Here is a 14,565-nt window from a genome sequence, read left to right as displayed (position 1 = left end):
CCGTCGGGCATTACAATATCTCGAAACGTATTAGTACATATCAAGATCGATCGTGGTGTAATTGATAAGGACAAGGACGCGATAAAAATGAGAGTTTGCTTACATCTAAGGAACCTTCGTCGCTGGTGGAGGACTGCAAGTCTGCACTGAAGTATTTGATGGCTCTCAGCATTACTCTGTAATAGGAAGAAATCAACATAATGAATTCAACAATCAGGGATGAGACTGAGCCAGGGAAAAAAAATCTGAAATTTATCGATCGCCGTCCTGGGAGAGGGGTTTATGGGGAGGGAGTGTCCCCCTCCCCTTTAGAAATTTTTTGTCAGGTAAGGAGGGCTTACCATATCACGTAACTCGCCAAAAAAGTGTGGAATTTCTGCTTGTATATAATTTATCCCTTAGCTTTTTTGAACCAAAAAAAAAGGCTTTTTTGCTTGCTTTGTGCTACTCGATTCCACCACTGGTCAAATTCGGTGTTCCTTCCCTTCACAGTCCAGCATGTTCGGCAAAAAAAAAAAAAAAAAAAAATTAAATAATAAAAAATAATAAAAAACGCGAATTACGAGAAAAAAACGCGAAAATGAAAAAAAAAAAAAAATCTGAAATCCGCGTTTCCGCGGGAGAGTCTCATGCCTGAACAATACCACTAATTTATTATCTATCATTAACATGCTAATATCCATAAGCACAAAATTCAGATCTTAACCATATTTGTTGCACTTGCATAGGACGAATTGTAATAAGACTGTTGATGGGTGGATGAGCAGGAGGAGAGGGGAGGGGATGGAAGGGGGTGGGGGTGAATGGTGGTGAGGCAGAGGAGAGGAGAGAAGATATGACTCTTGTTTGCCTAGGCAGGAAGTATGTTATGAATTGCATCTCACATCTGGGTTTTTTTTTCTCAAAAAATGGGATACGGGGGAAACTAATGGCCATTTTGAGTTCAAAAAAGGATTGCTTTTATCTTATTGGCGACAAATCCCTTAGTTTCATAAATTCTACACACCCTTGAGACTAGGGGGTTTGTCAAACTTTTTTTAACCTGACAAAAAAGAAATTTATTACCTTTGATATTTCAGAAATTGAAAACTTCACATTTCAGCACAATTCACACAAACAGTCGGGTATAGAGATATGAGCTTTGATTGATTCATTCATGCATTCATGCAAGCATTTCAAGCAAATTTTCTCCTTCTAATGCTTGTGTCTCAGTCATATTACTCACATCCCCCTCCTGTTTCTCAATTTATTGCCTCATTAACTCTCACACATTTGTTTTCACTCACGTTTCATTCATGTTTCATATATTTCCGCATCATATTTCTCGTTAGTTCCCGCACATTTCTCGTATTGTCAGCATGAGCAGTATGAAATCTCACATTTCTATCAGATAACGGTTAGGAACTGTTTGTACTGTCAATACGTGTGCTTTGAAGCATGTCATCAGAGGACAGTTTAGAGAGGTATTAGCATTAGAGAAACTGTAACCAACTGGCTGACCCTTCATGGGAGAGATTTACTATGCAAATGAGACTAGACTATCCCAGGTGTGTCTTCTGCAAACATGCCGTATGCGTTGACTAAATCGTCCAGACTACCATTGAAGAGAAGTGAGACTGATGCAGCAACAACAAGCAGACAAACGGACAAACAGACAAACGAGACACCAATTAATTTCGTACTGACCAATCTGTCCAGTGGGCATCGACAGAGCATGCAAAACAACTGGTCCTTTTATTTACACGCTCATCGAGTTTGGATGCTGAAGTTTCTCTGAACTTACCGATTGCATACCATATTCATGGTGATCCATCTCTGCTCCATGTAAATACCCCTATGACAGATACCATTGAACCCTACAAACAACTTGCTGAGGAACTCCTGTTTAGCGGACATATCCACAAAGATGTGACTGAACGTCTTGTAGTGTTTCTCCTCCATGATGCTGAGCAATGTTAACAGACATGTCATAATCTTAGTCTGCAAGAAAGGACAAAATAGAAAATGCTTATTTTGTCAAGATTTGGAAATGGATATTTGTCTCCAGCCATGTGATGTGTCCCTAGTCGTATAATGTGTCTCCAGCCATATGATGTGTCCCTAGTCGTATAATGTGTCTGCAGCCATATGATGTGTCCCTAGTCGTATAATGTGTCTGCAGCCATATGATGTGTCCCTAGTCGTATGATGTGTCTCCAGCCACAGGATGTGTCCCTAGTAGTGTAATGTATCTGCAGCCATGTTATGTGTCCCTAGTTGTATAATGTGTCTCCAGCCATATGATGTGTCCCTAGTCGTATAATGTGTCTGCAGCCATATGATGTGTCCCTAGTCGTATAATGTGTCTCCAGCCATATGATGTGTCCCTAGTCGTATGATGTGTCTCCAGCCACAGGATGTGTCCCTAGTAGTGTAATGTGTCTGCAGCCATATTATGTGTCCCTAGTTGTATAATGTGTCTCCAGCCATATGATGTGTCCCTAGTCATATGATGTGTCTCCAGCCATATGATATGTCCCTAGTCGTATAATGTGTCTCCAGCCATATGATGTGTCCCTAGTCATATGATGTGTCTCCAGCCATATGATATGTCCCTAGTCGTATAATGTGTCTCCAGCCATATGATGTGTCCCTAGTCATATGATGTGTCTCCAGCCATATGATATGTCCCTAGTCGTATAATGTGTCTCCAGCCATATGATGTGTCCCTAGTCGTATAATGTGTCTCCAGCCATATGATGTGTCCCTAGTCATATGATGTGTCTCCAGCCATATGATATGTCCCTAGTCGTATAATGTGTCTCCAGCCATATGATGTGTCCCTAGTCGTATAATGTGTCTCCAGCCATATGATGTGTCCCTAGTCGTATAATGTGTCTCCAGCCATATGATGTGTCCCTAGTCGTATGATGTGTCTCCAGCCACAGGATGTGTCCCTAGTAGTGTAATGTGTCTGCAGCCATATTATGTGTCCCTAGTTGTATAATGTGTCTCCAGCCATATGATGTGTCCCTAGTTGCATGATGTGTCTCCAGCCATATGACGTGCCCCCCAGTCGTAGGTTCTCCTTGCCGTACGATTGCCACATGTGTCCCCCCCCCCTACCCATATTTTTTCGAAGAAATACAATCTGATTAACAAAGAGAGACATTTATGAGACAGCGAGCAATCCAAACCTTAATTATGTAACATTTAAGCAAAAATTTCACTCACCACTTCTTGCCGCTTGAGTTCGTCCCTGCTCTCGAGTCTGCTGTTCATAACATACAACAAGCTTGGCATCACCTCCTTGGATATGAGACCGATGTCTTCATCAATTTCTTCCTTTCCCTAGACATCCACAAAGTGGAGGTGGAAAAGGGGGGGGGTGAGAAAAAATGCCTCTTAATTACAGTTTGTACTCAAACAGGGAAAAATGTGGAAATTTAAAAAAGAAGAAGGATAAATAACAAATGGATTTGAGAGACCTACATCAGAGTTACTTCAATGTGGTAAACATGTTAGGGTATACTTAATGTATTAAATGCATCTCACTACTGACTACCTTGATAGGATCGCCTTCCACTGCTTTTTCATTCGATATAGCCTGAAGGAGAGAGAGCATCTCGGACAGAATGTCGACGCATCGTTCCACCGCATCTTGCTTAGCCAGATGCTCCTTCAACTGAGGGATGATGGGTCTCACAAAGACCCTACGAGCACCTGGAGATGGAGATGGAAACAGAGAAATATATCACATATCATCAGCTCACATCGTCATAGTAACCATTCCGCCAGAAATGTCTTCCCTTACTCTGTTTTTTTTGCTATAATGCACAAAATGAGCTCTCCACTCAAGAAACAAACAAAACAGTTAAAAAAAAAATTGAGAAAATTAAACATTTTTTTCCATTTCCCATCCCCCCCCCAAAATATTATTATTATTATTAAATTATGACCTACATTATACATGTTCTGAGTACTATGACATCATAGACCAAGCAATGGGGTTCAATTTGGTTTCAACAAGGTTCATCTTACAAGTTATATTCAAGCAATAATATATGGAATTCATGGATGTGATATTAATCAGATTGGGGGGGTTTTCAAAGTAGGAGATTGGAATATCTTAATCTTCAATGTTAATCCATCACATAAATAATATCCCTTTTAATTTCTTGCTCCTACATATTCATTGCTTGTATATACATATTCATTGCTCCTACATATTCATTGCTTGTACATTCGTTATTATTCAACACTCACTCATATCGTGGAACAGCGGGCTCCGTACCGTATCCAGGATACAGTTGAGTTTGGCCAGCAGTAACTTTGGGGACAGGTCTCTCTTGTTTATGCTCCCCAAGATATCGACTGTGAATTGGCAGACTTCATCCACTGTGTAAATACCCATGTTCTTCATTTCACTGTACACGGCCACAGCGTTCTGTAGAACTATGAGCTACAAAGAGGAGAGAAGAGACAGATGATATCTCCGTGGTAACGGCCAAATAGAAAAAAAATTGAGAAGCAGAACTATCAGCCACAAGAAGAAAGGAACAAAGCAAGTCATTGACAACTATCATTTTTCTTTTTGATGTTGATAAGCGATATATCTATATTGATCGACCACCAACCGACCGACCGACAGACAGACAGACAGACAGACAGACAGACAATGATACCTGTAAATCCTCTAAGTTTGGTTTGACCATCCGCATCAGCTCATTCAATGAATCGATGAGGTCACGGATTTTCTCGACAATGTCCAGTTGGTCGACTACTTCTGCCGTTCTGTTCAAAAGAAAACAAAAGGAATGAACTTGCAGAGATTTTGATTGGTCCCCCCCATCAGGTCATCCAGGAGACTGTAAATATCACCACACATCTACTTCAAACCTCTTGAACTCAAAGACAACTTTTGACAAAACCTACAAGGAATTTTGTCAATTTTATGACTTGTCAGGAATAAACTGGGTCATCAATTATTTGCACTTTGGAGCTTCAGCGACAGATCGAAAGTGTTCAAAACTTTTTGCAAATATGATTTAAGAAGGTGAAGAACGATCAAACAAAAACATCATCTGTTTTCAAAATATTGCAAACATTTTTCCTTGATTATTATGAAAGGTAATGTTTTGAGTTTGGTTAGAAAGTTAAGTGACAATACATGTGGAACGGGATTTTTGTGAGAAAACATAAGAAACGATTCCGTATTCTGGTTTGAAATGGTATCGTTTTCATTCTTCTCATTTGGCCTGAGAATATGATATATGTTATGTGAACTTTAAAGAACAAAGGAAACAACATCTGAGATGTGAAAAATTCGATCTCTTCCTTCTCTATACCTTAAAGGGGTATTCCACACTGTTAGTTGAAAATCCCATTTCAATATCTCTGTTTTTAATCTAAGATATGGGCAAGTGAATGGAAACAAATTTTTGTTTTATTGGCTAAACTCTTGATTCTACCTGTCCACTTACTGTTGGAGATTGGTGTGCGACATGAAGATAAGCTTGAAAAAATGCTGTAACCCTAGCAACATATCCTTCACAAATTTAGTGTCGTCTGATGCATGTTGGATGTTCTCTGTCAGACGGCTGAGTAGAAAGCTGTAGGAAGAAGAAGAGATCATAAATTCATTGCAAGTAACTCTTCCTTTTGATATGATGATAAATTGAGGAGGGGGAAGGGAAGGAGAGAGGAGGGAAGGGGGAGAGGGAATGAGGGGAGGGACGGAAGAAGGGATGGGAGGAGGGGAGGGGAGGAGTGGAGGAAAGAGAAGGGGAGACAAGGGCAGGAGCAGAGGAAGGAAGGAGAGAGGAGGGAAGAAGAGAAGAGGGAAGGGGGAGAGGGAGAGGGAAGGGGGAGAGGGAGAGGGAAGAAGGGGAAGGATGAAGGGACGGGAGGAGGGGAGGAAAGAGGGAGGAGTGGAGGAGGGAAGGAGGCGAGGGAAGGAGGAAGAGGGACGTAAGAGGGCAGGAGAATACTAGCTTCAAAAGCATTCTTTCTGTCTAGAATCCGTTCTTTTTGTACAATGAAACAGTACAGACTTGAGCTGTTAATTAAACAAATCCAGAGAGAGAGAGAAATCTAAACAAAAAATTCACGATCCATTTTCTGTCACTTTTTTTTTAACAGTTTTACTTCATTTCTATTTTTTTTACCTTTTTTGGATGGGTATGGGGGATGGGGGGAATTACCCAGGTACATATTCTTTCCTTTGATTCCTGACCATTAGCTCTCTCCCTACATTCAGAATACTCTTTTATGAAATTATACGGACGACTTACAAGTGGAGGGTCGAACTGGAAAACTGTCCACGGAGGTAATTATCTAGAACGGACGTGAAAGACTTGTACCGCTGGTGGTTCAGAGTGTTGATGATGTAGACCTGTATGAAAATATAAGATGGTGACTCGTCATCACTGAAGGTGGTGAGGAAATACAGGTATGAGATATGGGATCAATCTGGAGAGAACCTGAACGGTAACAACACAACCACCATGAAAACAAACATGTGTTTAGAGTGCTGGCTAGCCGAAAGCTATCGTCGAGAGGGTCCAACAATTCAAATTTTTGCAACAAACTCTACCTAAATCTGTGCGAAAAAAAGGGGGAAATTTTGAATACTGATATCTAATTTTTTTTTTCCCGCAAAATATGATCCCCTATTGTATAGTCATTTTTTTCCCTCAATTTTCTCACAAATTCTCTATTTTCAATTGCCTATCCCAAAATGCAATAATTTGCAGGGGACCAATGCTTTGGTGCTAACGTCATGAGTTAAGATGTTTCTTAAGTTCTAAGCTTTATCATCTGGTTCAAATTAGCCTGGGTATTTATAAAAAAAATATGAAAAAAAAAAAAACTGTAACTGCCATCAAGAACTTTTCTAAAAGTCGGAGGAGACTAATCAAAATGCATGTGACATCATCAACAGCCGATTGAACACAAATATCTTGAGTATTTTTTATATAACATGAATGTTTTCGGAAAATGTTTGTGTCTCGCTAGAGTAAATGTTTGTGTCTGGTCAAAGATGAATATCTTGTTGTATTTCTCAACTGAAATTAACTATTGGACTATTATGTATCGAACTTACAAGAGCTTTGAAAACAGGTTTCTCCAGTTGAGGTTTCTTTAGATCCAGAATCTCAAACAAGGAGTCCAGAATATCACTTAGAACCTGTGAAAATGCAAGAAAAGGTAAGGGGTTGTAGAATGACAGTTGATTAAAGAAATAATTGGTGAGATAGAGACAGCCCAACTTAAACAGTGACAATCCATATTTCTACAAAGACCAGCAAATATTGCCAATTTATATAATTTAACAACCAATGGGGCTCCATCTATCTGGTTGATATATACCAAAATTGAGTTTATTATCAAAATTCTATGCTTATGAGTAAAATCAACTACAGATGAAAACAAACAAATTTTGGGAGAGCAAAATATTTTCTGTGCTCTCTCATCTTTTAAAGAGTTCACAGTTTACAGTTCAATACTCAAGCTAAATTGATTCTTGACAAATCACATCATGATCACATCAAGCTCTGCAACTTTGATAACATTTTGACATCATTAAGCTGTTTTTTTCAAGGTGGCAACAGGAAATATTGTTTTGCTTTAACATGGAATAATATGACTTTCCGGCTAGAAAATAGTAGGGAAAAATTATCTGAAAATAATATTTTCATTTGCTTCTTTATCGGAAAGTATAGCAAGGACGAAAGTCTGCATGTTAAAATAATTTGTGTCGGATCTCGATCTAGGAAGCCACTTTTGTCACAGTAATAAGTTACAAAAAGTCACTCGAAAGACTTTAGCAATGTATAATACCCTTGGCCTAGACAACCATTACCTAGAAAGAATTCAAAATTCCGTTTCACAAATGATTGCAATTATGACAGCAATGTTTTCGGTGATTATACGGAAGGCCGAAATAAGAATGACTGAGGCATTAATTCTTACCACAACTATGTCATCTCCTTTCACTCTATGGAGGTTTTCAACCACACTGTCAAGTTTATTCATGTTTGTACGCCACTTCAGGAGCTGGACAACATTTCCTTGTTTTGAGAAAAAGTACAAAAAGTATTAATTAAGAGTCATTCAAAAGCCAGAAATTACTGCGAGGCAGTTTAATACAATCGGTAACAGAACGTCTTATGTTAAGAGGAGGGAATTACGTACTTTATTTGCTGAAATTGTGACACAGTTAGCTGGAACTAATATATCCATGGAATACTTCATTATTGCTGCTATCTTCAACCACATAGTAGCCTAACACCACACTATGTCAATGGGAAAATCTTGCCTAACCATCAGTTTGCAAAAACAAAACAGAAACACTTTACATAGACTAGTTCACAACTTTCATTTAGCTGGAAATTGGCAGTTGTTTAGATGGTATGGTACGTGCACTGTTGCTGTGGCGATGGATTGAAGCTTTTAACTTCGAGTACTTTTCACCGATATAATATTATCATTTTCGGTGGTGAGTAATTTTATCCACACACGAAAAAATACACGATTAAGATAAAGGGCACCTTCGGCAAAAGCAAACTTGTGCATTCGATTTCAGTTGATGGGTTCTGGGTTTTCCGTCGTAAGTCTTACACAATCAATTAAAAATACACAACATGTGATATAACTATTTACTTATTCATGATTCAAAACATCATTTAGAAGATAAAAATGTTTCGTTGGAAACTAAGATAAAAAAAAGAGATGGATCAGTGTTTGCGAATGAGAATCCTTTGAACAGGAAAAGAAGCCAGAATGTATTTTCAATACGAAAACAGTGTATCATGATTTCAACTCATTCTTGAAATAAATCTGTGGTCAGAGTGCTATTGTTACGTGAAAACCAGAGACCAGGAAAAGCCAAGTTCAGCTTTTGTTTACAAACAATAGCAGCGCTTCTCTGTTGGGAACTGGATGCTCATTACTTTGACAGGCAGTCCGTGGATGTGTGCACTCAAGCGTGAGCGATATGCAGGCTGCATAATGAGCAGTGGCATGCTGCCGGCTGATCGTCGGTTAAACTCCGGATGATCGTCGGTTAAATTTGCGAGCCTTCCCTAATTTTATCAAACTCTCATGGAATTTGTTTTGTACCAACGTTAAGCAAATAGGTAAGTAAATAATGAAATTTTGGGTCCTCAACATTCGATGTTTCTCTGAGAATTTTTCATAGACCTAAAGGTCTTTGCACCATCACATGTAACAGATAACTTGGAAAAAAAAATTCTCTTTTCTTTTCTTTTCTAGTTCAGTATTTGTAAGGAAACCTGACTCAACAAACTAATGATCTGCAGTATTGCGTTAATTTAGTGTTGAATGGTATAAAAGAACTGATCAAAAGTAACCCGGAAAAGCAGCTTTACGTTACTTCGATAATGCCAAGATACTTGGCACATGCTGCTGTTTTCTGAAGCAGAACACATTTTACCATATAATTATTTAGCCTCAATAATCTGTAAAGGGCAGAATTACCTGAATTAGTAATGGAAACAAAGAGACAAATCGGAAGTCCGCACTGACTAATTATGCCAATATCAATGAGGCATACAAAAATATGCCTCTTTCAATGGGTTTCAAAACACCCACTGACTTTACGTACCATTCTGGGTCAGTTTCGTAGAACAGACTATCGTCTGTATGGTCAAACTGCAGTTGTTGTTCTTAACGTATACCTGATTCCCAGCCACCAAGGCTGCTCTTTGCGGAAGTTCATATTCTGAAGCCGGAAGCTTAATGTAGTCTGCAGGTTTGAGGACTGTCTGCTCTGGACACTGTGGACAAATTAGAGTTTAATGGTCAACACTGAGCATAGCATAGCATGAACACATAGCATAGCATAGCAACACATAACAACACATAGCATGAATTAAAACAGATCTGAGGGCTCGCTTGTGAGGATAGATGGGGGGTGGGATAGGGGAGGAGGGGAGGACTTGGAAATTGAACACTGATACAAAGAAATCATGAAAATGCTTAAAATCCATCCTGTTAGGGTGAGGAATGGGGGGCTTGGAATATGGTGGAATTACCGTTGAGAAAGTGAACATTGGCAAACAACGGGCAGTACATTAAAATAGGACTGTCGACCGTCTGCTCGGGCCACTACGGCAGTCGGACCTCTAGAAAACTGAAAATAAAGTGAAAACTTGTGTCCACAGAAGTGAGGAATAATTATCGCAACACTGTGACAAGAGAGTAGATTGACTAGATAAAAGACAAATTTCATCCCCCCCCCCAAAATATAGGTCTTTTGGGTGAGGGGGGGGCCACTGTGGTAAGAGGGACTGAAAATGATGTCAACCGCAGACATTTGAGCTCCAACTGATTATAAAGTATTACTCAAAAACCGTCCAGAACTGCAGACAGATTGCAATGAATTCCTTAATTCCTTAATGAATTTTCACTGACCTTGTAAACGAAGAGACTGTGTTCTCCATTTTCCACAGTCGTATCGTCATCTTTCGTCAGTCTGATGAAGGCGATGCCACAAAGCTTCTTGGCTTTATGTGCTGGAAAAGACAAAAGATCCAAGCTCACACACCGCTACGCCTTACAAGAACAGACCTCTTTTTTTATACCCTAAAAATTAATAATGTCCTAGTCTCATCACCAGAAATCAGCAACCTAATATCACAGCATATCATTTGTGCGACACAGATTTATGCTACGACTCTTAAGACCAACTGAGACGTCCAGACTGTATGATCTGGCCGGGTGAGGATTTTTAAATAGCATTCCTAAAGTGAGCAGAAAATGTGAATACAGTAATGGTAACCACTGTTTCAGTTAAATGTATTGGTAGTAATTCAACACTGCCGTGGAGTCTGGTACTTTCATACTTTGTTTTATTGATCAGCTGTGATTTTGGCTTTCTATTGTTCCATCTGTTGTTTACTTTCTAAACCCATCCAATTCATGCTCCCAACTTTTCAAAACAACTGAGAGGTTCCAGATTGTATAATCTGGCTGAGTGACAATTTTAAATAGCATTCCAAAAGTGTCATGGAGTCTGGGTATGAAACTTTTGTTTTATTGATCAGCTGTGATTTTGGCTTTCTATTGTTCCATCTGTTACTTTCTCAACCCATCCAATTCATGCTCCCAACTTTTCAAAACAACTGAGAGGTTCCAGATTGTATAATCTGGCTGAGTGACAATTTTAAATAGCATTCCAAAAGTGTCATGGAGTTAGGGTATGAAACTTTTGTTTTATTGATCAGCTGTGTTTTTGGCTTTCTATTGTTAGATCTGTTAACTTCTCTACCATCGAGGTCGCAAATGTGGAACTTCCGATAAGTCTCTATTGACACGCCGATGACGATACCGTCACCACGGTAACAGAGCTGGCTCTGGGAAACTAAACGTTTTGCCGGGTAATAGCTAGATCACCAAGGTCAACCCTTTCAGTTCTAAAAACCAGCTGGTGAATACTTACATATTGTCCTGATTTCAAATCTGATGTGCATGTTCTCCTTTTCCGAGAAAGCAGTCGCTGGCATTCGGAACTTGATGTTCTCATTCCATCTCATCGCGGCGCCGCTGGTCAATGTGTACGATTCATAATTTCCATCGAACGAGGGGCTGTCTGCATGGCAGATGCATTTCTGCATTGCCCAAAACAAAATGGCAAACACATCACACATGAGTATCATAGCTGTCTTTAGCTTTTAAAGAAATGAAAAACATATGAAATTTGCTCTTTGATCTTGAAAATAGGTGAAAGTTTTCAACTTAACAAAATGATGTTGGGCACTAGAACAAATGGCCTTCCATAAAAAATCAGTCACCATGTTTTGATGCAATTAATAAGTCATTCGACCTTGTCGACCCGAGTTTTGTGTATCAAAAACTCAGAGTTGGCAATCTGTAGGCACATTGTAATCATCTGAAAAATATGATTGCATGTGATCATATTCTAAAGGGCAAGTTTGCAAAATCTTTCAACAAGCTGGGGAAACCCAAACATATTCACACAAAAATTATTGCCTTTTCAGGGGTGTTTGAGTCACAAGACCTTCCAAAATGATAAGCAATCATAATCGATGCTACGTTAGAAAGTGAACATGTGATAGTGAAGTGTGCCATCTTTTCCGGCAATGGATTAAGTCTCGTTCTGTAAAATAGATGGCCAAGAGCTATCTACCTCTGTATGTGCGTTAACAGCTATTAAAGAATAATCACTCAAGAACCACAAATAAATCATTGATACAAACCAACTATTTGCTTGTTTCGTGTATCTCGTTGTCGTTGTGGTTCCCGGAACACCACCAAAAAAAAAAATTAAGCCTCAAACGGTCCTGAATTGGAGCGGTACAACGACCTCTTTGTTGGCTTGGACACCTCTAAAGCTATTTATCTGTAACGTCCCTGAATATGCTAAAACGATGACAAAATCAACTCCTCCATTCAGACTTCATTCAGTCATTAGTTTTTTCACAACTTCTACTAATTCTAGTTCTTTCAGCTTCATATATATCAGAGGGCATCACAAGATTAAAATCAAACAACACTTGAAAACCTGCCATTGAAATATAGTTTTAATGAACATGTTAGGCACCATATACAAAATCAGCTATGCGGAATCCCGTGCCCCGTTCCGCCGCGGGTTTAATCCGACCCCTGTAAACTGCCATGAATAACGCTATTGTTGGTTGGAAGGCACTGGGTGAACAATGGTCGAGTGCTTTATCCCCCGCGGTCAGACGGTGATCCTTTCATGTTACCTTGTAATCCGTTTTAAATGAAGGAACAAAGGTTTATCCGACCGCGGCGGGCCTACGTGATCAGGAAGTTGATTTTGAATGACAAGTGAAAAAGTAGGCTTCTCTCCACGTATATCGGAAGTGATGTTTTTACGTGCAGTGTAACTACGAAAAAAATATTAATTTTAGGTTTCCACTTCTGCATACATGTGAAATTCGAAGACATTGTTTCAGCCTTTACATGTATTATTGTTATTATCAGTGCAGTAAAACAAACATTCACTACCGAAATCCCGAAAGAGCTTACAATTTTCCAGCCAAATTTCCCAACACTACTAGCACTTCGATTACGAATGGTAAGTGAAAAAGTTGTGCTGATACAACTTTTTCCCGCATTTACCGGTATTGATAACGATGTTTGTACGGTCATTGGAACTTTCGACAAATTACTAACGTTTAGTGCTGTGCCGTTTACACGTTTAATAAAACCTTGTAATCACATGCTTTAGGCCACTTGGCATGATTAACTAAATGCTTAATATTGTTTCCATGTTCTTGTAGAAAACTTTAAATTCGCAAAATACAATTAGTTGTGTGTTTGTAGTTATGTGAGATCCGTAACCGACGAGAAGGTTAGGCTATTTGCGATACACTTAACTATGGTAGGATATTATTTTTCCGTATTTTTGGAAATTCTAGAAAATACTTTTTTTCCTCCCGCTTAACACCAGATGTGATTTTACTGTTTATTCTTAAATGGGTGTGCCAGAGCATTGTTTGCATGATATTAGTTGCATTAAACACAATATGCCAGTTTCGCGTGAATATTTCGAAAGTTCTTTGCTCGATCTTTCGTAAAATTTGAAAGGTGTACCAACTTACTTTTCGTACACAATTGGTAATTTCTTTACTGATTTTCAGAGTTTTTTTTTCTATACAGTCAAGTGATTACGTTGTGCATTGAGTATAAACTTATCACGAATGCAACAAAAAATGCGGGGATTTCAAGCAGACAAATGTTTTCTTTGCGGGATTACTGAGTCAGTTGATGGGAATCCCGCACCTTATAGGGAACACTGAACAGCTGTACTGTTTCGAGGGGGAGTCAATTTGGCATATTGCCAAATGTTTACTATTATATAGTGTGTATTGCGCTGCATCAGTGCATGTCCAAAAATGATATGATTCGATGGAAAATTTTATGTTGGACTCTTATTTTGCTCCACCGTTTGTAGGAATAAAAACGTTATTTTTCTGAGGGTAAATGTCGATCAACTACTTCTGAGGTCACTTGAAACTTAACTGTAAAGATTCCATTGTTAAAATTTGATCATCCGCTCGCAGCCGAACGCTATCATTACTTCCTTGAATGGAGACTAAGTACTATTGTTTGCGCGGCCGGACGCGGTCGGCTTAGCAGTGGTGAAGGGCTCTGCTTTGGGTTAATCCTACTGCAGGAAGACGGGAGCACAGCAGTCGGACGGCAGGGTTTTGTTCAGCGGGGAACACGCGGGATTCCGCATAGCTGATTTTGTATATGGTGCCTTAACTGTAGCCAGAAATGGCATATTGATTCCGTTTTGGTTTTTGGTCTTTTTTTTCTTTTTCTTCTGCAGCCCTGACTTAAATGATGTTCTTAATAACTAGACTTCATAACCCAGCCACTTTGATTGATGAGCCGCCAAAGTTTTCACATGAAAGTACATAAATACGCTTCAATGGATACGTACCAAGACCTGTCCGGTACCATCCACAGCACAGACTGTGATTTGCACGGCTTTCTTGTTATTGAAGACAAACTTGGCCGAATCCAGAATAACATAAAGGTCATTCCTTTGGTCATCTGCAAAAGCAA

General features: G+C 39.3%; 1 protein-coding gene across 15 annotated transcripts in view; it reads right to left on the bottom strand.

Moving 5' to 3' along the window:
- LOC139961968 (dedicator of cytokinesis protein 3-like) overlaps nucleotides 1–14,565 on the bottom strand; it is a 105,012-nt gene that overhangs the window by 39,258 nt on the left and 51,189 nt on the right. For all 15 annotated transcript variants that reach the window (XR_011791107.1, XR_011791108.1, XR_011791109.1 and 12 more), the window contains 14 exons: nucleotides 14,441–14,553; nucleotides 11,444–11,612; nucleotides 10,417–10,517; nucleotides 9,608–9,779; nucleotides 7,954–8,051; nucleotides 7,085–7,168; nucleotides 6,273–6,373; nucleotides 5,463–5,591; nucleotides 4,665–4,773; nucleotides 4,246–4,441; nucleotides 3,545–3,702; nucleotides 3,214–3,330; nucleotides 1,784–1,980; nucleotides 104–176 (listed from right to left, as the gene is read on the bottom strand). Coding sequence is in view for 12 of the 15 variants with exons in the window: in XM_071961709.1 (XP_071817810.1) it covers nucleotides 104–176; nucleotides 1,784–1,980; nucleotides 3,214–3,330; nucleotides 3,545–3,702; nucleotides 4,246–4,441; nucleotides 4,665–4,773; nucleotides 5,463–5,591; nucleotides 6,273–6,373; nucleotides 7,085–7,168; nucleotides 7,954–8,051; nucleotides 9,608–9,779; nucleotides 10,417–10,517; nucleotides 11,444–11,612; nucleotides 14,441–14,553 (1,817 nt within the window). In the remaining 3 variants the exon portion in view is untranslated. The remainder of the gene's footprint in view (nucleotides 1–103; nucleotides 177–1,783; nucleotides 1,981–3,213; nucleotides 3,331–3,544; nucleotides 3,703–4,245; nucleotides 4,442–4,664; nucleotides 4,774–5,462; nucleotides 5,592–6,272; nucleotides 6,374–7,084; nucleotides 7,169–7,953; nucleotides 8,052–9,607; nucleotides 9,780–10,416; nucleotides 10,518–11,443; nucleotides 11,613–14,440; nucleotides 14,554–14,565) is intronic.

Source organism: Apostichopus japonicus, chromosome 20, assembly GCF_037975245.1.
Source record: "Apostichopus japonicus isolate 1M-3 chromosome 20, ASM3797524v1, whole genome shotgun sequence".
NCBI lineage: Eukaryota > Metazoa > Echinodermata > Holothuroidea > Aspidochirotida > Stichopodidae > Apostichopus > Apostichopus japonicus.
Note: the sequence above shows the minus strand (reverse complement) of the source record. Positions and strands in the feature narration are given on the sequence as shown.